We start from the raw sequence: 25,254 nt of genomic DNA, 5'->3' as shown, positions 1-25,254 counted from the left end.
TGTAGTTTGCTGGATATTTGCTGGGTTCTGTGTTGTCAAGAGTAGGCACAAATCAAGTCAAATAAGTTAAATATGGTCGTACTTGGTGAATGACCATTGAGAGCAATTTAAAGTTTAAGAAAAAATATGCACAATAAAAGTAATAGCTGGAGAGTTTAAAATAAACATGTTATTTTATTTTAAATTGAAATTGATTAGACGATCAGAAATAAATGATTGCCTAGCCACAGTGATAACCATTCATAGTGACGGAGCAGAATTATACATAAAATGTACACTACACGAGTGCAATGTCATTAACAGATTCAATTCATGAACATTTCTGCGCTACAACAGAGTAAACATACAGTACGTAGAAGTGTTTATTGTTCCACAGTGAAACTGACACCAGTCCACCGTCTCTTTCCTCGAACCAGAGGTGCTTGTCAACGTACCAAAACCGGTAGTCCTATAGCCAAGGATCCGATTCGATAGCAGCGTTGGTGGCGTTTTTAAGCTAGCTGTGGAGTGAGCTTCGCTTACTTCGCTTCTTGCCTCCGTTTCAACAGCCGACGGTCTGTTTCTGTCCTGTGCAAGAGGACCAGTGGTGGAAAGTACTTCAGTAGGAAAAAATACTTTAAAGTACTACTTAAGTCGTTTTTTGGTAGTATCTGTATTTTTTACTTTACTATTTATATTTATGGCGATTTTTACTTCACTACATTGCTAATGAAAATAATGTAAACTTTCCCCTGACACTCAAAAGTACTAGCAGGACAGGAAAATGGTCCAATTCACATACTTATCAAGAGAACATCCCTGGTCATCTTTACTGCCTCTGATCTGGCGGACTCACTAAACACAAATGCTTCATTTGTAAATGATGTCTGAGTGTTGGAGTGTTCCCCTGGCTATCTGTAAATGATGTCTGAGTGTCGGAGTGGGCCCCTGGCTATCTGTAAATAATGTCTGAGAGTTGGAGTGTTCCCCTGGCTATCTGTAAATGATGTCTGAGAGTTGGAGTGTTCCCCTGGCTATCTGTAATGATGTCGGAGTGTCGGAGTGGGCCCCTGGCTATCTGTAATGATGTCTGAGTGTCTGAGTGTTCCCCTGGCTATCTGTTAATATCTGAGTGTTGGAGTGTTCCCCTGGCTATCTGTAAATGATGTCTGAGTGTTGGAGTGTTCCCCTGGCTATCTGTTAATGATGTCTGAGTGTTGGAGTGTGCCCCTGGCTATCTGTTAATGTTTGAGTGTTGGAGTGTTCCCCTGGCTATCTGTAAATGATGTCTGAGTGTTGGAGTGTGCCCCAGGCTATCTGTAATGATGTCTGAGTGTCGGAGTGGGCCCCTGGCTATCTGTAAATGATGTCTGAGTGTTGGAGTGGGCCCCTGGCTATCTGTAAATAATGTCTGAGAGTTGGAGTGTTCCCCAGGCTATCTGTAAATAATGTCTGAGAGTTGGAGTGTTCCCCAGGCTATCTGTAAATTATGTCTGAGTGTCGGAGTGGGCCCCTGGCTATCCACCCCCCCCCAAAAAAATGTGTGTTGTCTGGTTTGCTTAATATAAGGAATTTGAAATGGTTAACACTTTTCCATTTACTTTTGATACTTAAGTATATTTAAAACCAAATACTTTTAGGCTTTAGTCTAATGTAGTATTTTACTGGGTGACTTTTACTTGAGTAATTTTCTATTAAGGTATCTTCACTTTTCCTCAAGTATAACAATGTAGTACTTTTTCCACCACTGAAGAGGACTGCAGTGATTTTACCTAAACAGCCTGAGATTACAAGATGGCTGGTCTTTAATCATAGCATAGCACCTCTTATCCAGTCTTTACAGTGAGAGCAGACACTTCCTGTCCAGTCTTTACAGTGAGAGCAGACACTTCTTCTCCAGTCTTTACAGTGAGAGCAGACACTTCCTGTCCAGTCTTTACAGTGAGAGCAGACACTTCTTCTCCAGTCTTTACAGTGAGAGCAGACACTTCCTGTCCAGTCTTTACAGTGAGAGCAGAAACCACTTCTCCAGTCTTTACAGTGAGAGCAGAAACCTCTTCTCCAGTCTTTACAGTGAGAGCAGAAACCTCTTCTCCAGTCTTTACAGTGAGAGCAGAAACCACTTCTCCAGTCTTTACAGTGAGAGCAGAAACCACTTCTCCAGTCTTTACAGTGAGAGCAGACACTTCTTCTCCAGTGTTTACAGTGAGAGCAGACACTTCCTGTCCAGTCTTTACAGTGAGAGCAGACACTTCTTCTCCAGTCTTTACAGTGAGAGCAGACACTTCTTCTCCAGTCTTTACAGTGAGAGCAGAAACCACTTCTCCAGTCTTTACAGTGAGAGCAGACACTTCCTGTCCAGTCTTTACAGTGAGAGCAGACACTTCTTCTCCAGTCTTTAACGTGAGAGCAGAAACCACTTCTCCAGTCTTTACAGTGAGAGCAGAAACCACTTCTCCAGTCTTTACAGTGAGAGCAGACATCTCTTCTCCAGTCTTTACAGTGAGAGCAGACACTTCCTGTCCAGTCTTTACAGTGAGAGCAGACACTTCTTCTCCAGTCTTTACAGTGAGAGCAGAAACCACTTCTCCAGTCTTTACAGTGAGAGCAGACACTTCTTCTCCAGTCTTTACAGTGAGAGCAGACACTTCTTCTCCAGTCTTTACAGTGAGAGCAGAAACCACTTATCCAGTCTTTACAGTGAGAGCAGACACTTCCTGTCCAGTCTTTACAGTGAGAGCAGACACTTCTTCTCCAGTCTTTACAGTGAGAGCAGAAACCACTTCTCCAGTCTTTACAGTGAGAGCAGAAACCACTTCTCCAGTCTTTACAGTGAGAGCAGAAACCACTTCTCCAGTCTTTACAGTGAGAGCAGACACTTCTTCTCCAGTGTTTACAGTGAGAGCAGACACTTCTTCTCCAGTCTTTACAGTGAGAGCAGAAACCACTTCTCCAGTCTTTACAGTGAGAGCAGAAACCACTTCTCCAGTCTTTACAGTGAGAGCAGACACTTCTTCTCCAGTCTTTACAGTGAGAGCAGACACTTCTTCTCCAGTCGTTACAGTGAGAGCAGACACTTCCTGTCCAGTCTTTACAGTGAGAGCAGACACTTCTTCTCCAGTCTTTACAGTGAGAGCAGACACTTCTTCTCCAGTCTTTACAGTGAGAGCAGACACTTCTTCTCCAGTCTTTACAGTGAGAGCAGAAACCACTTCTCCAGTCTTTACAGTGAGAGCAGAAACCACTTCTCCAGTCTTTACAGTGAGAGCAGACACTTCTTCTCCAGTCTTTACAGTGAGAGCAGACACTTCTTCTCCAGTCTTTACAGTGAGAGCAGACACGTCTTCTCCAGTCTTTACAGTGAGAGCAGACACTTCTTCTCCAGTCTTTACAGTGAGAGCAGACACGTCTTCTCCAGTCTTTACAGTGAGAGCAGACACTTCCTGTCCAGTCTTTACAGTGAGAGCAGAAACCACTTCTCCAGTCTTTACAGTGAGAGCAGACACTTCCTGTCCAGTCTTTACAGTGAGAGCAGACACTTCCTGTCCAGTCTTTACAGTGAGAGCAGACACCACTTCTCCAGTCTTTACAGTGAGAGCAGAAACCACTTCTCCAGTCTTTACAGTGAGAGCAGACACCTCTTCTCCAGTCTTTACAGTGAGAGCAGACACTTCCTGTCCAGTCTTTACAGTGAGAGCAGACACCTCTTCTCCAGTCTTTACAGTGAGAGCAGAAACTACTTCTCCAGTCTTTACAGTGAGAGCAGACACTTCCTGTCCAGTCTTTACAGTGAGAGCAGACACTTCTTCTCCAGTCTTTACAGTGAGAGCAGACACTTCTTCTCCAGTCTTTACAGTGAGAGCAGACACTTCTTCTCCAGTCTTTACAGTGAGAGCAGACACTTCTTCTCCAGTCTTTACAGTGAGAGCAGACACTTCTTCTCCAGTCTTTACAGTGAGAGCAGACACTTCTTCTCCAGTCTTTACAGTGAGAGCAGAAACCACTTCTCCAGTCTTTACAGTGAGAGCAGACACTTCTTCTCCAGTCTTTACAGTGAGAGCAGACACTTCTTCTCCAGTCTTTACAGTGAGAGCAGAAACCACTTCTCCAGTCTTTACAGTGAGAGCAGACACTTCTTCCCAGTCTTTACAGTGAGAGCAGAAACTTCTTCTCCAGTCTTTACAGTGAGAGCAGAAACCACTTCTCCAGTCTTTACAGTGAGAGCAGACACTTCTCCAGTCTTTACAGTCCAGTCTTTACAGTGAGAGCAGACACTTCTTCTCCAGTCTTTACAGTGAGAGCAGAAACCACTTCTCCAGTCTTTACAGTGAGAGCAGAAACCACTTCTCCAGTCTTTACAGTGAGAGCAGAAACCACTTCTCCAGTCTTTACAGTGAGAGCAGACACTTCTTCTCCAGTCTTTACAGTGAGAGCAGACACTTCTTCTCCAGTCTTTACAGTGAGAGCCAGTCTTTACAGTGAGAGCAGAAACCACTTCTCCAGTCTTTACAGTGAGAGCAGACACTTCTTCTCCAGTCTTTACAGTGAGAGCAGACACTTCTTCTCCAGTCTTTACAGTGAGAGCAGACACCTCTTCTCAGTCTTTACAGTGAGAGCAGAAACTTCTTCTCCAGTCTTTACAGTGAGAGCAGACACTTCTTCTCCAGTCTTTACAGTGAGAGCAGACACTTCTCCAGTCTTTACAGTGAGAGCAGACACTCTTTCCAGTCACAGTGAGAGCAGACACTTCTTCTCCAGTCTTTACAGTGAGAGCAGAAACCACTTCTCCAGTCTTTACAGTGAGAGCAGACACTTCCTGTCCAGTCTTTACAGTGAGAGCAGACACTTCCTGTCCAGTCTTTACAGTGAGAGCAGACACTTCTTCTCCAGTCTTTACAGTGAGAGCAGACACTTCTTCTCCAGTCTTTACAGTGAGAGCAGAAACCACTTCTCCAGTCTTTACAGTGAGAGCAGAAACCACTTCTCCAGTCTTTACAGTGAGAGCAGACACTTCTTCTCCAGTCTTTACAGTGAGAGCAGACACCACTTCTCCAGTCTTTACAGTGAGAGCAGACACTTCTTCTCCAGTCTTTACAGTGAGAGCAGACACTTCTTCTCCAGTCTTTACAGTGAGAGCAGACACTTCTTCTCCAGTCTTTACAGTGAGAGCAGACACTTCTTCTCCAGTCTTTACAGTGAGAGCAGACACTTCTTCTCCAGTCTTTACAGTGAGAGCAGAAACCACTTCTCCAGTCTTTACAGTGAGAGCAGACACTTCTTGTCCAGTCTTTACAGTGAGAGCAGACACTTCTTCTCCAGTCTTTACAGTGAGAGCAGACACTTCTTCTCCAGTCTTTACAGTGAGAGCAGACACTTCTTCTCCAGTCTTTACAGTGAGAGCAGACACTTCTTCCAGTCTTTACAGTCAGAAACCACTTTCCAGTCTTTAGTGAGAGCAGAAACTTCTTCTCCAGTCTTTACACTTCTTCTCCAGTCTTTACAGTGAGAGCAGAAACCACTTCTCCAGTCTTTACAGTGAGAGCAGAAACCACTTCTCCAGTCTTTACAGTGAGAGCAGACACTTCTTCTCCAGTCTTTACAGTGAGAGCAGACACTTCTTCTCCAGTCTTTACAGTGAGAGCAGAAACCACTTCTCCAGTCTTTACAGTGAGAGCAGACACCACTTCTCCAGTCTTTACAGTGAGAGCAGACACTTCTTCTCCAGTCTTTACAGTGAGAGCAGAAACCACTTCTCCAGTCTTTACAGTGAGAGCAGACACTTCTTCTCCAGTCTTTACAGTGAGAGCAGACACTTCTTCTCCAGTCTTTACAGTGAGAGCAGACACTTCCTGTCCAGTCTTTACAGTGAGAGCAGACACTTCTTCTCCAGTCTTTACAGTGAGAGCAGAAACTTCTCTCTCAGTGAGCAGAAACCACTTCTCCAGTCTTTACAGTGAGAGCAGACACTTCTTCTCCAGTCTTTACAGTGAGAGCAGACACTTCTTCTCCAGTCTTTACAGTGAGAGCAGACACTTCTTCTCCAGTCTTTACAGTGAGAGCAGAAACCACTTCTCCAGTCTTTACAGTGAGAGCAGAAACCACTTCTCCAGTCTTTACAGTGAGAGCAGACACTTCTTCTCCAGTCTTTACAGTGAGAGCAGACACTTCTCTCAGTCTTTACAGTGAGAGCAGACACTTCTTCTCCAGTCTTTCCAGTCTTTACAGTGAGAGCAGACACTTCTTCTCCAGTCTTTACAGTGAGAGCAGAAACCACTTCTCCAGTCTTTACCAGTCTTTACAGTGAGAGCAGACACTTCCTGTCCAGTCTTTACAGTGAGAGCAGACACTTCTTCTCCAGTCTTTACAGTGAGAGCAGAAACCACTTCTCCAGTCTTTACAGTGAGAGCAGAAACCACTTCTCCAGTCTTTACAGTGAGAGCAGACACTTCTTCTCCAGTCTTTACAGTGAGAGCAGACACTTCCTGTCCAGTCTTTACAGTGAGAGCAGAAACCACTTCTCCAGTCTTTACAGTGAGAGCAGAAACCACTTCTCCAGTCTTTACAGTGAGAGCAGACACTTCTTCTCCAGTCTTTACAGTGAGAGCAGACACTTCTTCTCCAGTCTTTACAGTGAGAGCAGACACCTCTTCTCCAGTCTTTACAGTGAGAGCAGAAACTTCTTCTCCAGTCTTTACAGTGAGAGCAGAACCACTTCTCCAGTCTTTACAGTGAGAGCAGACACTTCCTTCTCCAGTCTTTACAGTGAGAGCAGACACTTCTTCTCAGTCTTTACAGTGAGAGCTTTCTTTACAGTGAGAGCAGACACCTCTTCTCCAGTCTTTACAGTGAGAGCAGACACTTCTTCTCCAGTCTTTACAGTGAGAGCAGAAACCACTTCTCCAGTCTTTACAGTGAGAGCAGACACTTCCTGTCCAGTCTTCTGAGAGCAGAAACAGTCTTTACAGTGAGAGCAGAAACCACTTCTCAGTCTTTACAGTGAGAGTCTTTAGAAACCACTTCTCCAGTCTTTACAGTGAGAGCAGAAACTTCTTCTCCAGTCTTTACAGTGAGAGCAGACACCACTTCTCCAGTCTTTACAGTGAGAGCAGAAACCACTTCTCCAGTCTTTACAGTGAGAGCAGAAACCACTTCTCCAGTCTTTACAGTGAGAGCAGACACTTCCTCTCCAGTCTTTACAGTGAGAGCAGACACCACTTCTCCAGTCTTTACAGTGAGAGCAGACACCACTTCTCCAGTCTTTACAGTGAGAGCAGACACCACTTCTCCAGTCTTTACAGTGAGAGCAGACACTTCTTCTCTTTACAGTCTTTACTTTACAGTGAGAGCAGAAACCACTTCTCCAGTCTTTACAGTGAGAGCAGAAACCACTTCTCCAGTCTTTACAGTGAGAGCAGACACTTCTTCTCCAGTCTTTACAGTGAGAGCAGACACTTCTTCTCCAGTCTTTACAGTGAGAGCAGACACCACTTCTCCAGTCTTTACAGTGAGAGCAGAAACCACTTCTCCAGTCTTTACAGTGAGAGCAGACACCACTTCTCCAGTCTTTACAGTGAGAGCAGACACTTCTTCTCCAGTCTTTACAGTGAGAGCAGACACACTTCTCCAGTCTTTACAGTGAGAGCAGACACTTCTTCTCCAGTCCAGTCTTTACAGTGAGAGCAGACACTTCCTGTCCAGTCTTTACAGTGAGAGCAGACACCACTTCTCCAGTCTTTACAGTGAGAGCAGAAACCACTTCTCCAGTCTTTACAGTGAGAGCAGAAACCACTTCTCCAGTCTTTACAGTGAGAGCAGACACTTCTGTCCAGTCTTTACAGTGAGAGCAGACACTTCTTCTCCAGTCTTTACAGTGAGCAGACACTTCTTCTCCAGTCTTTACAGTGAGAGCACCACTTCTCCAGTCTTTACAGTGAGAGCAGACACTTCTTCTCCAGTCTTTACAGTGAGAGCAGACACTTCCTGTCCAGTCTTTACAGTGAGAGCAGACACTTCTTCTCCAGTCTTTACAGTGAGAGCAGACAAGTCCACTTCTCCAGTCTTTACAGTGAGAGCAGACACCACTTCTCCAGTCTTTACAGTGAGAGCAGACACTTCTTCTGTCCAGTCTTTACAGTGAGAGCAGACACTTCTTCTCCAGTCTTTACAGTGAGAGCAGACACTTCTTCTCCAGTCTTTACAGTGAGAGCAGAAACCACTCTCAGTCTTTACAGTGAGAGCAGACACCACTTCTCCAGTCTTTACAGTCTTTAGTCAGTGAGAGCAGACACTTCTTCTCCAGTCTTTACAGTGAGTCTTTACAGCAGAAACCACTTCTCCAGTCTTTACAGTGAGAGCAGACACTTCCTGTCCAGTCTTTACAGTGAGAGCAGACACTTCTTCTCCAGTCTTTACAGTGAGAGCAGTCTCCAGTCTTTACAGTGAGAGCAGAAACCACTTCTCCAGTCTTTACAGTGAGAGCAGACACCACTTCTCCAGTCTTTACAGTGAGAGCAGACCACTTCTCCCAGTCTTTACAGTGAGAGCAGACACTTCTTCTCCAGTCTTTACAGTGAGAGCAGACACTTCTTCCAGTCTTTACAGTGAGAGCAGAAACCACTTCTCCAGTGTTTACAGTGAGAGCAGAAACCACTTCTCCAGTCTTTACAGTGAGAGCAGACACTTCCTGTCCAGTCTTTACAGTGAGAGCAGACACTTCTTCTCCAGTCTTTACAGTGAGAGCAGACAAGTCCAGTGAGAGCTTCTCCAGTCTTTACAGTGAGAGCAGACACCACTTCTCCAGTCTTTACAGTGAGAGCAGACACTTCCTGTCCAGTCTTTACAGTGAGAGCAGACACTTCTTCTCCAGTCTTTACAGTGAGAGCAGAAACTTCTTCTCAGTCTTTACAGTGAGAGCAGACACTTCTTCTCCATCTTTACAGTGAGAGCAGAAACCACTTCTCCAGTCTTTACAGTGAGAGCAGACACCACTTCTCCAGTCTTTACAGTGAGAGCAGACACTTCTTCTCCAGTCTTTACAGTCTTCTCCAGTCTTTACAGTGAGAGCAGAAACCACTTCTCCAGTCTTTACAGTGAGAGCAGACACTTCCTGTCCTGAGAGCAGACACTTCTTCCAGTCTTTACAGTGAGAGCAGACACTTCTTCTCCAGTCTTTACAGTGAGAGCAGAAACCACTTCTTCTCCAGTCTTTACAGTGAGAGCAGACACCTTCTCCAGTCTTTACACCACTTCTCCAGTCTTTACAGTGAGAGCAGACACTTCTTCTCCAGTCTTTACAGTGAGAGCAGACACTTCTTCTCCAGTCTTTACAGTGAGAGCAGACACTTCTTCTCCAGTCTTTACAGTGAGAGCAGACAACCACTTCTCCAGTCTTTACAGTGAGAGCAGAAACCACTTCTCCAGTCTTTACAGTGAGAGCAGACACTTCTTCTCCAGTCTTTACAGTGAGAGCAGACACTTCTTCTCCAGTCTTTACAGTGAGAGCAGACACTTCTCCAGTTCTCCAGTCTTTACAGTGAGAGCAGACACCTCCAGTCTTTACAGTGAGAGCAGACACTCTTTAGTCTTTACAGTGAGAGCAGAAACCACTTCTCCAGTCTTTACAGTGAGAGCAGACACTTCTCCAGTCTTTACAGTGAGAGCAGACAGTCTTTTACAGTGAGAGCAGACACTTCCTGTCCAGTCTTTACAGTGAGAGCAGACACCACTTCTCCAGTCTTTACAGTGAGAGCAGAAACCACTTCTCCAGTCTTTACAGTGAGAGCAGACAACCCTTCTCCAGTCTTCTCCAGTCTTTACAGTGAGAGCAGACACTTCCTGTCCAGTCTTTACAGTGAGAGCAGACACTTCTTCTCCAGTCTTTACAGTGAGAGCAGACACTTTCTCCAGTCTTTACAGTGAGAGCAGACACTTCTTCTCCAGTCTTTACAGTGAGAGCAGACACTTCCTTCTCCAGTCTTTACAGTGAGAGCAGACACTTCTTCTCCAGTCTTTACAGTGAGAGCAGACACTTCCTCTCCAGTCTTTACAGTGAGAGCAGACACTTCTTCTCCAGTCTTTACAGTGAGAGCAGACACTTCCTGTCCAGTCTTTACAGTGAGAGTCAGAACCACTTCTCCAGTCTTTACAGTGAGAGCAGAAACCACTTCTCCAGTCTTTACAGTGAGAGCAGACACCACTTCTCCAGTCTTTACAGTGAGAGCAGAAACCACTTCTCCAGTCTTTACAGTGAGAGCAGACACTCTTCTCCAGTCTTTACAGTGAGAGCAGAAACTTCCTGTCCAGTCTTTACAGTGAGAGCAGAAACCACTTCTCCAGTCTTTACAGTGAGAGCAGACACTTCTTCTCCAGTCTTTTACAGTGAGAGCAGACACTTCTTCTCCAGTCTTTACAGTGAGAGCAGACACTTCTTCTCCAGTCTTTACAGTGAGAGCAGACACTTCTTCTCCAGTCTTTACAGTGAGAGCAGACACTTCCTCTCCAGTCTTTACAGTGAGCAGAAACCACTTCTCCAGTCTTTACAGTGAGAGCAGACACTTCTTCTCCAGTCTTTACCAGTCTCTTTACAGTGAGAGCAGAAACACTTCTTCCAGTCTTTACAGTGAGAGCAGACACTTCTTCTCCAGTCTTTACAGTGAGAGCAGAAACCACTTCTCCAGTCTTTACAGTGAGAGCAGACACTTCTTCTCCAGTCTTTACAGTGAGAGCAGACACTTCTTCTCCAGTCTTTACAGTGAGAGCAGACACGTCTTCTCCAGTCTTTACAGTGAGAGCAGACACTTCTTCTCCAGTCTTTACAGTGAGAGACACTTCTTCCAGTCTTTACAGTGAAACCACTTCTCCAGTCTTTACAGTGAGAGCAGAAACCACTTCTCCAGTCTTTACAGTGAGAGCAGACACTTCTTCTCCAGTCTTTACAGTGAGAGCAGACACTCTTTCCAGTCTTTACAGTGAGAGCAGACACTTCTTCTCCAGTCTTTACAGTGAGCAGTGTCTTTACAGTGAGAGCAGACACTTCTTCTCCAGTCTTTACAGTGAGAGCAGACACTTCCTGAGTGAGAGCAGAAACCACTTCTCCAGTCTTTACAGTGAGAGCAGACACTTCCTGTCCAGTCTTTACAGTGAGAGCAGACACTTCCTGTCCAGTCTTTACAGTGAGAGCAGACACCACTTCTCCAGTCTTTACAGTGAGAGCAGAAACCACTTCTCCAGTCTTTACAGTGAGAGCAGACACCTCTTCTCCAGTCTTTACAGTGAGAGCAGACACTTCCTGTCCAGTCTTTACAGTGAGAGCAGACACCTCTTCTCCAGTCTTTACAGTGAGAGCAGAAACTACTTCTCCAGTCTTTACAGTGAGAGCAGACACTTCCTGTCCAGTCTTTACAGTGAGAGCAGACACTTCCTGTCCAGTCTTTACAGTGAGAGCAGACACCACTTCTCCAGTCTTTACAGTGAGAGCAGAAACCACTTCTCCAGTCTTTACAGTGAGAGCAGACACCTCTTCTCCAGTCTTTACAGTGAGAGCAGACACTTCCTGTCCAGTCTTTACAGTGAGAGCAGACACCACTTCTCCAGTCTTTACAGTGAGAGCAGACACCACTTCTCCAGTCTTTACAGTGAGAGCAGAAACCACTTCTCCAGTCTTTACAGTGAGAGCAGACACCTCTTCTCCAGTCTTTACAGTGAGAGCAGACACTTACTGTCCAGTCTTTACAGTGAGAGCAGAAACCACTTCTCCAGTCTTTACAGTGAGAGCAGACACTTCTTCTCCAGTCTTTACAGTGAGAGCAGACACCACTTCTCCAGTCTTTACAGTGAGAGCAGACACCACTTCTCCAGTCTTTACAGTGAGAGCAGACACCTCTTCTCCAGTCTTTACAGTGAGAGCAGACACCACTTCTCCAGTCTTTACAGTGAGAGCAGACACCACTTCTCCAGTCTTTACAGTGAGAGCAGACACCACTTCTCCAGTCTTTACAGTGAGAGCAGACACTTCTTCTCCAGTCTTTACAGTGAGAGCAGACACTACTACCAACAGAGCCACACAAGGACCATGATCTTGTAAAATATAACAGAATGAGTCCAGCATTAAAAGCCAGTGTCAGTTTATGCCGAGCTGAACATAAGTGCAGGACTAGGCTATTGATCACAGTGTCTATGGAGATGTACTACAGTAGCCTACTACTGGGACATTCATTAGGGCACACTGTAGCAATACGTTTTGCATGGGAAAACAAGCATTTCTTATTGTCCCAGTCCAGGTGGTCTATCCCAGTTCAGGTAGCCTATCCCAGTTTCAGGTATTCTATCCCAGTTTCAGGTAGTCTATCCCAGTTTTAGGTAGTCTATCCCAGTTTCAGGTAGTCTATCCCAGTTTCAGGTAGTCTATCCCAGTTTCATGTAGTCTATCCCAGTTTCAGGTGGTCTATCCCAGTTTCAGGTAGTCTATCCCAGTTTCAGGTAGTCTATCCCAGTTTAGGTGGTCTATCCCAATTTAGGTGGTCTATCCCAGTTTCAGGCTGATTTCCTCTGTTTGGTGCTTAAAGGAATCTGACCTGATCACCGAGTCTCGACCAGGGATCTTCAAATCCCAGCCTGGTGGTCCAGAGTACCGCCTGATCACTGAGTCTCGACCAGGGATCTTCAAATCCCAGCCTGGTGGTCCAGAGTCCCGCTTGTTTTCTGTTCTACCTGATCATTATTTTCACCCACCTGGTGTCCCAGGTCTAAATGATTCCCTGATTAGAGGGGAATCACCCACCTGGTGTCCCAGGTCTAAATGATTCCCTGATTAGAGAGGAATCACCCACCTGGTGTCCCAGGTCTAAATGATTCCCTGATTAGAGAGGAATCACCCACCTGGTGTCCCAGGTCTAAATGATTCCCTGATTAGAGGGGAATCACCCACCTGGTGTCCCAGGTCTAAATGATTCCCTGATTAGAGGGGAATCACCCACCTGGTGTCCCAGGTCTAAATGATTCCCTGATTAGAGAGGAATCACCCACCTGGTGTCCCAGGTCTAAATGATTCCCTGATTAGAGAGGAATCACCCACCTGGTGTCCCAGGTCTAAATGATTCCCTGATTAGAGGGGAATCACCCACCTGGTGTCCCAGGTCTAAATGATTCTCTGATTAGAGAGGAATCACCCACCTGGTGTCCCAGGTCTAAATGATTCCCTGATTAGAGAGGAATCACCCACCTGGTGTCCCAGGTCTAAATGATTCCCTGATTAAAGGGGAATCACCCACCTGGTGTCCCAGGTCTAAATGATTCCCTGATTAGAGGGGAATCACCCACCTGGTGTCCCAGGTCTAAACGATTCCCTGATTAGAGGGGAATCACCCACCTGGTGTCCCAGGTCTAAACGATTCCCTGATTAGAGGGGAATCACCCACCTGGTGTCCCAGGTCTAAACGATTCCCTGATTAGAGGGGAATCACCCACCTGGTGTCCCAGGTCTAAACGATTCCCTGATTAGAGGGGAATCACCCACCTGGTGTCCCAGGTCTAAACGATTCCCTGATAAGAGGGGAATCACCCACCTGGTGTCCCAGGTCTAAATGATTCCCTGATTAGAGGGGAATCACCCACCTGGTGTCCCAGGTCTAAATGAGTCCCTGATTAGAGGGGAATCACCCACCTGGTGTCCCAGGTCTAAATGATTCCCCGATTAGAGGGGAATCACCCACCTGGTGTCCCAGGTCTAAATGATTCCCCGATTAGAGGGGAATCACCCACCTGGTGTCCCAGGTCTAAATGATTCCCTGATTTAGAGGGGAATCACCCACCTAGTGTCCCAGGTCTAAATGATTCCCTGATTAGAGGGGAATCACCCACCTGGTGTCCCAGGTCTAAATGATTCCCTGATTAGAGGGGAATCACCCACCTGGTGTCCCAGGTCTAAATGATTCCCTGATTAGAGTGGACGGATTCAAATCAGCTGTGGAACTGGTTTTGATGTCCCAGATTTGAAATTGGTCTGATCTAGACCGAGCTGCGTCTCTTGGAGAAGGCCCTGAATGGGGTGAGGAAGTTTAAGCCAGAGGCTATGGAACTGATGCACTGGTTAGGGCTGCATACACACCCTGTATCACCTGGCTCACAGTAGTGAGAGGACATCATGTCCCAGTGAGGAGAGAGCATGGTACAGTTCTCTACGTATTGGTCAGAGAAGCCCAGGTCCCGGTTTATAATCATTGGGATGGATCCCTGGCCCTGCAGATTCTCCCTGCTGCGGTACCACAGACACGAACACACTGTCTGGAAGCCCAGCACCTCGTTGTACACATCCTTCGGGCCTCGCTTGGTGCCGCCGGTAGTAGTGGCTAGGGGAGTGGAGGAGGAAGTGGAGGCCGAGACAGAAACAGCAGACAGACCGCCGTCGGCGTTCTTCTCACCCCTCGTGGAGAGGAGGGCTTTCTGCTCGGCGTCGCGCCGTTCGTCCTCTGTGTTCATCATCAGGAACCTCAACACAACCAGGTTGAGGAAGGCGCCGATCACGGTGAGTCCCGTCAAGATGTATACGAAGCAGAACGCCACGTAGCGCGGGTCGTTCTGCAAGGCGTGGTCCTTCTGCAGCGCCACGTAGTCCCCGAAGCCGATGGTGGTCAGGGTGATGAAGCAGTAGTAGTAGGCGTGGAAGAAGCTCCAGCCCTCGTAGTGGGAGAAGGCTGCCGCCCCGACACACAGCGTTGACATGCAGGAGAAGAAGCCGACGGTCACCATGTTGGCCATGGACACCTCGGTGTGGTGCAGGCCCAGACACTGCTTGACCCGATGGAAAAGGAAGCGGACCAGTGTGTTGATGCGTTCTCCCATGCTCTGGAACATGACAAGGGTCAGGGGGATCCCCAGGAGGGCGTAGAACATGCAGAACACCTTCCCTGAGTCCGTGCTGGGTGCAGCATGGCCGTACCCTGGGAGAGGAGAAGGAGAAGAAGGAGAGGGGAGAGGAGAGGAGAGGAGAGGAGAGGAGAGGAGGGAGGGGAGAGGAGAGGAGAGAAGAGGAGAGGAGAGGAGAGGAGAGGAGGGAAGAGGAGAGGAGAGGAGAGGAGGTGAGGGGGAGGGGAGATGAGAGGAGAGGAGAGGAGAGGAGAGGAGAGGAGAGGAGAGGAGAGGAGAGGAGAGGAGAGGAGAGGAGAGGAGAGGAGAGGAGAGGAGAGGAGAGGAGAGATCAATCAATCAATGTCCTCATTCTGATTATAAATAGTGGTGGAACATAAAAAGTCATAATGATAGTGGCTTACAGTTGGCTAGCGTCATAAATGGCACCCTATTCCCTATATAGTACACTACTTTAGACCAGGGCCCTATTCCCAATATAGTACACTACTTTAGACCAGGGCCCTATTCCCAATATAGTACACTACTGTTGACCAGGGCCCTATTCCCTATATAGTGCACTACTGTTAACCCGGCTCTGGTAGTAGTGTACTATATAGGGAATAGGGTGCCATTTATGACGCTGCCCAACTGTAAGCCACTCCACTGTGCCTTGTTGTGTTCCACGACTATTTATAATCAGAATGAGGGTACTGCTGCCGGCATGAAGAATTCTGCACACACACTAATCTCCAAATGTGTGTGGTAGAAATAAGTGGCTCTACGTTAGCATAGCTTACCTATTGTAGTTATCACAGTGATAGAACCCCCTGAGGAGACGTTAGCATAGCTTACCTATTGTAGTTATCACAGTGATAGACCACCTGAGGAGACGTTAGCATAGCTTACCTATTGTAGTTATCACAGTGATAGACCACCTGAGGAGACGTTAGCATAGCTTACCTATTGTAGTTATCACAGTGATAGAACCCCCTGAGGAGACGTTAGCATAGCTTACCTATTGTAGTTATCACAGTGATAGACCACCTGAGGAGACGTTAGCATAGCTTACCTATTGTAGGTATCACAGTGATAGACCACCTGAGGAGACGTTAGCATAGCTTACCTATTGTAGTTATCACAGTGATAGACCACCTGAGGAGACGTTAGCGTAGCTTACCTATTGTAGTTATCACAGTGACAGAAACCCTGAGGAGACGTTAGCATAGCTTACCTATTGTAGTTATCACAGTGATAGACCACCTGAGGAGACGTTAGCATAGCTTACCTATTGTAGTTATCACAGTGATAGACCACCTGAGGAGACGTTAGCATAGCTTACCTATTGTAGTTATCACAGTGATAGACCACCTGAGGAGACGTTAGCGTAGCTTACCTATTGTAGTTATCACAGTGATAGACCACCTGAGGAGACGTTAGCGTAGCTTACCTATTGTAGTTATCACAGTGATAGACCACCTGAGGAGACGTTAGCGTAGCTTACCTATTGTAGTTATCACAGTGATAGACCACCTGAGGAGACGTTAGCGTAGCTTACCTATTGTAGTTATCACAGTGATAGACCACCTGAGGAGACGTTAGCGTAGCTTACCTATTGTAGTTATCACAGTGATAGACCACCTGAGGAGACGTTAGCGTAGCTTACCTATTGTAGTTATCACAGTGATAGACCACCTGAGGAGACGTTAGCGTAGCTTACCTATTGTAGTTATCACAGTGATAGCGAAGTAAAAAGATCCGGCGAACTTCCACTGCACCCCGGCTTTGTGCGGTTTCAGTTGCAGCATCACGACTTCGAGCTCATCAAAGTTCACTTTGGTCAAGTTGTATTTTTGTATTAACTCCCACTTCCTCTCGTCCAGCTTTCTCTTTTGGCTTCTCTCTTGTTTGGACTCCAGAGTGTCGAAGACGGCAGCCCCGACCAGCAGGTAGGTAAAGATGCTCATGATGAGAACGAGGGTGCGTACGTTCTGTTTCTTCATCACGATTTGGAGAGTTTAGTTCCCTTGGAGACAGACTGGCTCTCGTCTTATTAAACATCTACTAGGTTTTTTAACTTCCTCCTTCTGTGGTCGTAGAAAACCTTCACGATCCTTTTCAGGGCACCACTCCCACGGCGGAGTGGGATGTCTGTTCTTTCAGCAGCATCCCCACGGCTCAGTGGGATGTCTTTCCCTATTTGGTCATCTTGTCAGGAGCATATGGATCTAGCTCTGTTCCAGGGTGTTACTAGGAGCATATGTGTAGCTCTGGTCCAGGGTGTTACTAGGCTCATATCTATGTAGCTCTGGTCCATGGTGTTACTAGGAGCATATCTATGTCGCTCTGGTCCAGGGTGTTACTAGGAGCATGTGGATGTAGCTCTGGTCTAGGGTGTTACTAGGAGCATATATGTAGCTCTGGTCCAGGGTGTTTCTAGGAGCATGTGGGTCTAGCTCTGGTCCAGGGTGTTACTAGGAGCATATGGATCTAGCTCTGGTCCAGGGTGTTACTAGGAGCATGTGGGTCTAGCTCTGGTCCAGGGTGTTACTAGGAGCATATGGATCTAGCTCTGGTCCAGGGTGTTACTTGGAGCAAATGGATCTAGCTCTGGTCCAGGGTGTTACTAGGAGCATATGGATCTAGCTCTGGTCCAGGGTGTTACTAGGAGCATGTGGGTCTAGCTCTGGTCCAGGGTGTTACTAGGAGCAAATGGATCTAGCTCTGGTCCAGGGTGTTACTAGGAGCATATGTGTAGCTCTTGTCCAGGGTGTTACTAGGCTCATATCTATGTAGCTCTGGTCCAGGGTGTTACTAGGAGCATATCTATGTCGCTCTGGTCCAGGGTGTTACTAGGAGCATATGGATCTAGCTCTGGTCCAGGGTGTTACTAGAAGCATATGGATCTAGCTCTGGTCCAGGGTGTTACTAGGAGCATATGGATCTAGCTCTGGTCCAGGGTGTTACTAGGAGCATATGGATCTAGCTCTGGTCCAGGGTGTTACTAGGAGCATATGGAAGTAGCTCTGGTCCAGAGCGGATGTGGATGTATGCCTCAATGTGGACAGCAGCTATAACATAAACTCAACAGCACTCTGTCTTTCATCTGAACGGGACCAGGAATATTTTCTCTATATTCTGGGCCATTGTTTTTTGTAGTCACACTTTACAATGTCTCCCTAGCTGATGTAATTTTACATGGTAGTTAACACACACAGCAAATAGGCTACAACATGGTCAGTATCCTACAGTTGTTATACCTGTTTGTGGGATGCACAATTGCAAGCATTATGAAAAGTTTGGGGTCACTTTTTTAAAGGAAAGCACATTTTTTTGTCCATTAAAATAGCATCAAATTGATCAGAAATGGCAGCTTCATTAAATAGTACCCCGCAAAACACCAGTCTCAACGTCAACAGTGAAGAGGCGACTCCGGGATGCTGGCCTTCTAGGCAGAGTTCCTCTGTCCAGTGTCTGTGTTCTTTTGCCCATCTTAATCTTTTCTTTTTATTGGCCAGTCTGAGATATGGCTTTTTCTTTACAACTCTCAATAAAACAGGTTGTTTAGTTCATTAATAGGCTCTACCTCAATAACAAACATGTTGTTCAGTTCATTAATAGGCTCTACCTCAATAACAAACAGGTTGTTCAGTTCATTAATAGGCTCTACCTCAATAACAAACAGGTTTAGTTCATTAATAGGCTCTACCTCAATAACAAACAGGTTTAGTTCATTAATAGGCTCTACCTCAATAACAAACAGGTTGTCCAGTTCATTAATAGGCTCTACCTCAATAACAAACAGGTTGTTCAGTTCATTAATAGGCTGATACCTCAATAACAAACAGGTTGTTCAGTTCATTAATAGGCTCTACCTCAATAACAAACAGGTTGTCCAGTTCATTAATAGGCTCTACCTCAATAACAAACAGGTTGTCCAGTTCATTAATAGGCTCTACCTCAATAACAAACAGGTTGTTCAGTTCATTAATAGGCTGATACCTCAATAACAAACATGTTGTCCAGTTCATTAATAGGCTCTACCTCAATAACAAACAGGTTTAGTTCATTAATAGGCTCTACCTCAATAACAAACAGGTTGTTCAGTTCATTAATAGGCTCTACCTCAATAACAAACAGGTTGTTCAGTTCATTAATAGGCTCTACCTCAATAACAAACAGGTTGTTCAGTTCATTAATAGGCTCTACCTCAATAACAAAACATGAAGAAATCAAACAAACTTGATTGATGTTTTTTAATTGAACAGTGTGAGGCCAAGATAATGTTTCGTCTTCCGAGCACATGACAGGCATACGATATCACAAATAATCATCGGTACGATCTTTATAGTCAATTGGTTCTCTTCAATATACAGCTGCAACCCAGGCAAAATGCTGTTGTTGTTTAATGGACAAAATTACATAAATAAATCTACCGTCCCATATTCCCTATGTAGTGATCGGGTTCTGGTGAATATAGGGCACTATAAAGGGAATAGGGTGGGCCCTGGTCAATGTAGGGCACTATAAAGAGGATAGGGTGGGCCCTGGTCAATGTAGGGCACTATAAAGGGAATAGGGTGGGCCCTGGTCAATGTAGGGCACTATAAAGGGAATAGGGTGGGCCCTGGTCAATGTAGGGCACTATAAAGGGAATAGGGTGGGCCCTGGTGAATGTAGGGCACTATAAAGGGGATAGGGTGGGCCCTGGTCAATGTAGGGCACTATAAAGGGAATAGGGTGGGCCCTGGTCAATGTAGGGCACTATAAAGGGGATAGGGTGGGCCCTGGTCAATGTAGGGCACTATAAAGGGAATAGGGTGGGCCCTGGTCAATGTAGGGCACTATAAAGGGAATAGGGTGGGCCCTGGTCAATGTAGGGGACTATAAAGGGGATAGGGTGGGCCCTGGTGAATGTAGGGCACTATAAAGGGGATAGGGTGGGCCCTGGTCAATGTAGGCCACTATAAAGGGGATAGGGTGGGCCCTGGTGAATGTAGGGCACTATAAAGGGGATAGGTTGGGCCCTGGTGAATGTAGGGCTCTATAAAGGGGATAGGGTGGCCCTGGTGAATGTAGGCCACTATAAAGGGGACAGGGATCTGGGATACATCCTATATCAAAGGAAGGAGTGACACTCAGCACCCTCTTCTGATCAATACAACCTACCGAGTCATTTCTTTACTTAAGTCATTGTGTAATCACATTCAATCATTCTTATTTTGGTAAGTATAGATAGAGTCAGGGTCTTGTGAAGACACTGATTACTGAAGAAGGTACCATAGTTTTTTTTTTTTTTTAATATAGCAATGTACGTTCCATTTTAACCACATACACACACACATTTACATTTTACATTTAAGTCATTTAGCAGACGCTCTTATCCAGAGCGACTTACAAATTGGTGCTTTCACCTTGCATGTTGACAGTATGGTGTGACAGTAAATCATTTGTAAATAATGATCATAGAAAACAACTTGCTCTCTTTCCCCTCCTAGCTATATCTATTGAAGAGACAAAACGACGTGTCATTAAAATGAGGAAGCATTTCATTTTCTCTTTAAGAATTATTTCTTATTAGAGTTTGGATTTTTTTTTTTAAATCAGTTATTTTTTATTTTAAAAAAAAAGAAGGGCAACACTATCTCTGATCTAAAATGTTATATGTTATCGTTTTATAATGTTACAAACTTTATCTCTCAGTCGGTGTGATACTGTGACTTTTCTCAATGAGATTACTGTTGGAGTTGGAGATATTTAGGTCCTTGCTTAACAGTGAGCGGTATTACTTCTACCAAAGCTTCCTATGGACTAACAAGGTACGTTTTCTTGTTTTAAAGTTTTCTCCAGGACCATTCTCTCTCCATCTCAGTCTCTCTCGATCTCTCTTTCCATCTCAGTCTCTCCCTCCCTCTCTCCCTCTCTCTTTCCATCTCTGTCTCTCACTTACTCCATCTCTCTCTCTCTCCCTCTCTCCCTCTCTCTCTCTCTCTCTCTCCCTGTCTCCCCCCTTCTCTCCCTGTCTCCCCCCTCTCTCCCGCTCTCCCTCTCTACCCCCTCTCTCTCTGTCTCTCTCTCCCTCCCTCTCTCTCTCTCTCTCTCTCCCCCTCTCTCTCTCTTTCTCTGTGGTCTACAAGGATTCAAACTCGTCCACTCTCTGTTTGGTGTTACCCATACGGATTTGCCGCAGGGTCTTGTACTTGTCTCGGCCAGCGCGGACGTTCTCCGTGTGGAGCAGGTCGTTCTGGGTCTTCATGGTGTCGTCTCTGGTCTCGGCCAGGTCAGCACTCAGGGACTGCAGACAGAAAGGGTAACCGCCCAGTAAAAAAATGTCACTTTTAAAAGGTCATAGTCTCTTAACTCGTACACAAATAATGTTGTTGACTCGTTCTATATTTGTATTTTTTTGTCCAAAGCATAAATTGGAGAAAAACACATTAAACCACCCCCCCCCACACACCTCAAACAGATAATTTAGAGACCACAGGGCCCCAGAGGCCACAGCCCACCAGAGACCACAGCCCACAGGGCCCAGAGACCACAGCCCACCAGAGACCACTGCCCACAGCGCCCCAGAGACCACAGGGCCCCAGAGGCCACAGCCCACAAGAGACCACAGCCCACAGGGCCCCAGAGACCACAGCCCACAGGGCCCTAGAGACCACAGGGCCCCAGAGGCCACAGCCCACCAGAGACCACAGCCCACAGGGCCCAGAGACCACAGCCCACCAGAGACCACTGCCCACAGCGCCCCAGAGACCACAGGGCCCCAGAGGCCACAGCCCACCAGAGACCACAGCCCACAGGGCCCCAGAGACCACAGCCCACAGGGCCCTAGAGACCACAGGGCCCCAGAGGCCACAGCCCACCAGAGACCACAGCCCACCAGAGACCACAGGGCCCCAGAGACCACAGGGCCCCAGAGGCCACAGCCCACCAGAGACCACTGCCCACAGCGCCCCAGAGACCACAGCCCACCAGAGACCACTGCCCACAGCGCCCCAGAGACCACAGGGCCCCAGAGGCCACAGCCCACAAGAGACCACAGCCCACAGGGCCCCAGAGACCACAGCCCACAGGGCCCTAGAGACCACAGGGCCCCAGAGGCCACAGCCCACCAGAGACCACAGCCCACCAGAGACCACAGGGCCCCAGATGGACTGAGACTCACCATTAGTTGTGCCTGAATGCGTTTGTTCTTCTCGGCCTCGGTAACACGCTCCTCCTCCTCCCGGTGGTCGTTGACGTCCTGCTGCTGGAACTCAGCGCTGTACGTGCTGTTCTCCTCGCTTTCCTCCTGGTCACTGTGGCTGCTGTCGCTGCTGTCAGGTGAGGGAGGGGCTGGGATGACAGCGGGGGCGGCCATTACCAGGTGAAGCTCCTCCTTAGTCTTCAGAAGATCCTCCTGTACCTCCCTAGCCTGGAGAGAGAGAGAGAGGGAGAGAGAGAGAGAGAGAGAGAGAGAGACAGAGAGAGAGAGACAGAGACAGAGACAGAGAGAGAGAGAGAGAGAGAGACAGAGAGAGAGAGACAGAGAGAGAGAGACAGAGAGAGAGAGAGAGAGAGAGAGAGAGAGAGAGAGAGAGAGAGAGAGAGAGGGGGAGAGAGAGAGAGAGAGAGAGAGAGAGGGAGAGAGAGAGAGAGAGAGAGAGGAGGGAGAGAGAGAGAGAGAGAGATCTATCAATAATTCAATCAAATTGATTCATAAAGCCCTTTTTTTGCATTAACAGTGGCTGGCTAGGATCGCTATGGTTTAGCTTTCACGTTCAGTTGATCCCTCAGAGTTGAAGTGTATGAGGACATGCTGATGGTGCCCAAGGGAAGGAGACTCACCCTGCTCTGCCATGTTTCAGCCTCTTCCTCCTGGAACCTCTTGGCCTCCTCCAGCAGGGCGATCTTAGCAGTGTACTCTGCTAGCTCTGCAGCCTAGTGAGAGAGAGAGAAAAGGTGTCAGATCTTAGCAGTGTACTCTGCCAGCTCTGCAGCCTAGTGAGAGAGAGAGAAAAGGTGTCAGATCTTAGCAGTGTACTCTGCCAGCTCTGCAGCCTAGTGAGAGAGAGAGAAAAGGTGTCAGATCTTAGCAGTGTACTCTGCCAGCTCTGCAGCCTAGTGAGAGAGAGAGAGAGAGAGAGAGAGAGAGAGAGAAAAGGTGTCAGATCTTAGCAGTGTACTCTGCCAGCTCTGCAGCCAAGAGAGACAGAGAGAGAGAGAAAAGGTGTCAGATCTTAGCAGTGTATTGCGTCTGCAGAGCGTCTGCTAAATGACTTAAATGTAAAATGTAAATGTTTGATGAAGAAAGCAAAAATCTAAGAAAAAAAATTTAGAAACCTGTCCAACCAAAAACATAGAGACCCAGAAAACCTTCGCCTTCACTATGGTGAATCACTAAAAAAATACAGAAATACACTACGGAAAAAGAAGGAACAGCACGTCAGAAATCAGCTCAATGTAATTGAAGAATCCATAGAATCTAACCACTTCTGGGAAAATTGGAAAACACTAAACAAACAACAACACGAATAATTATCTATCTAAAATGTAGATGTGTGGATAAACCACTTCTCTAGTCTTTTTGACTCTATAACAAAGAACAAACAGCAAAAACATAAACATGATCAAATACAACTCTTAGAATCAACTATTAAAGACTACCAGAACCCACTGGATTCTCCAATTACCTTGAATGAACTACAGGACAAAATACAAACCCTCCAACCCAAAAAGGCCTGTGGGGTTGATGGTATCCTAAATTAAATTATGAAATATACGGACCACAAATTCCATTTGGCTATTCTTAAACTCTTTAACATCATCCTCAGCTGGCATCTTCCCCAATATTTGGAACCAAGGACTGATCACCCCAATCAGCAAAAGTGGAGACAAATTTGACCCCAATAACTACCGTGTGATATGCGTCAACAGTAACCTTGGGAAAAACCTCTGCATTATCATTAACAGCAGACTTGTACATTTCCTCAGTGAAAACAATGTACTGAGCAAATGTCAAATTGGCTTTTTGCCAAATTACCGTACAACAGACTACGCATTCACCCTGCACACCCTAATTGACAACCAAACAAACCAAAACAAAGGCAAAGTCTTCTCATTCTTTGTTGATTTCAAAAAAGCAACAAAAAAAACTAAATGAGGGTCTGCTATAACAAATTGATGGAAGGTGGTGTTGGGGGTAAAAACATACGTCATTATAAAATCCATTCTGCAGCCTAGAGAGTTCAAGAAGAAGGCTGAGAACAGGTGGATCGGGGCAGGGTGATGTCATTGATGTTTGGGTATTCTCAAGGAACCGGGAATCAATTACTTTGGGAATCGACTCCCAGCCCTAATTTTACATAAAGACCAGAACATCAAGCATTTATACAGAAGTCCTCTTGACTCATCCTAGTGTCCTCACCATCTGTTCCTGACTCATCCCAGTGTCCTCACCATCTGTTCCTGACTCATCCCAGTGTCCTCACCATCTGTTCCTGACTCATCCCAGTGTCCTCACCAGCTGATCCTGACTCATCCCACTGTCCTCACCAGCTGTTCCTGACTCATCCCACTGTCCTCACCAGCTGATCCTGACTCATCCCAGTGTCCTCACCAGCTGATCCTAACTCATCCCAGTGTCCTCACCAGCTGATCCTGACTCATCCCAGTGTCCTCACCAGCTGTTCCTGACTCATCCCAGTGTCCTCACCAGCTGTTCCTGAATCATCCCAGTGTCCTCACCAGCTGTTCCTGACTCATCCCAGTGTCCTCACCAGCTGTTCCTGACTCATCCCAGTGTCCTCACCATCTGCTCCTAACTCACCCCAGTGTCCTCACCATCTGTTCCTGACTCATCCCAGTGTCCTCACCAGCTGTTCCTAACTCATCCCAGTGTCCTCACCAGCTGTTCCTGACTCATCCCAGTGTCCTCACCAGCTGTTCCCGACTCATCCCTGTGTCCTCACCAGCTGTTCCTGACTCATCCCAGTGTCCTCGCCAGCTGTTCCTGACTCATCCCAGTGTCCTCATCAGCTGTTCCTGACTCATCCCAGTGTCCTCACCATCTGCTCCTAACTCACCCCAGTGTCCTCACCAGCTGATCCTAACTCATGCCAGTGTCCTCACCATCTGTTCCTGACTCATCCCAGTGTCCTCACCAGCTGTTCATAACTCATCCCAGTGTCCTCACCAGCTGTTCCCAACTCATCCCAGTGTCCTCACCAGCTGTTCCTAGCTCATCCCAGTGTCCTCACCAGCTGTTCCTGACTCATCCCAGTGTCCTCACCAGCTGTTCCTGACTCATCCCAGTGTCCTCACCAGCTGTTCCTGACTCATCCCAGTGTCCTCACCAGCTGTTCCTGACTCATCCCAGTGTCCTCACCAGCTGTTCCTGACTCATCCCAGTGTCCTCACCAGCTGTTCCTGACTCATCCCTGTGTCCTC

The 25,254-nt window shown here is 46.8% G+C and overlaps 2 protein-coding genes across 2 annotated transcripts in view; both read right to left on the bottom strand.

The window, feature by feature from the left end:
* Window positions 1-13,983: 13,983 nt before the first annotated feature.
* kcnk3b (potassium channel, subfamily K, member 3b) lies at window positions 13,984-16,868 on the bottom strand. The gene is made up of 2 exons (XM_029676204.2): window positions 16,541-16,868; window positions 13,984-14,915 (listed from the first exon to the last, which is right to left on the bottom strand). Exons 1-2 carry the CDS (start codon window positions 16,821-16,823, stop codon window positions 13,984-13,986), a joined length of 1,215 nt encoding a protein of 404 aa, XP_029532064.1. The 5' UTR covers window positions 16,824-16,868.
* Window positions 16,869-19,062: 2,194 nt separating this feature from the next.
* The window catches only part of ezra (ezrin a), a 51,057-nt gene continuing 44,865 nt past the window's right edge, over window positions 19,063-25,254 (bottom strand). Inside the window, exons 12-14 of the mRNA XM_065025941.1 lie at window positions 22,654-22,746; window positions 21,992-22,240; window positions 19,063-21,115 (exon numbers count right to left, since the gene is read on the bottom strand). Of these exons, the coding sequence (XP_064882013.1) occupies window positions 20,951-21,115; window positions 21,992-22,240; window positions 22,654-22,746 (507 nt within the window). The 3' untranslated portion in view covers window positions 19,063-20,950. The remainder of the gene's footprint in view (window positions 21,116-21,991; window positions 22,241-22,653; window positions 22,747-25,254) is intronic.

Source organism: Oncorhynchus nerka, linkage group LG12, assembly GCF_034236695.1.
Source record: "Oncorhynchus nerka isolate Pitt River linkage group LG12, Oner_Uvic_2.0, whole genome shotgun sequence".
Lineage (NCBI taxonomy): Eukaryota > Metazoa > Chordata > Actinopteri > Salmoniformes > Salmonidae > Oncorhynchus > Oncorhynchus nerka.
Note: the sequence above shows the minus strand (reverse complement) of the source record. Positions and strands in the feature narration are given on the sequence as shown.

Coding starts and splice junctions, on each gene's coding strand:
- kcnk3b (XM_029676204.2), bottom strand. CDS start 16,823: ATGAAGAAACAGAACGTACGCACCCTCGTTCTCATCATGAGCATCTTT. Junction 14,916..16,540: donor CACTGTGATAACTACAATAG/GTAAGCTACGCT, acceptor CTCCTCTCCCAG/GGTACGGCCATGCTGCACCC.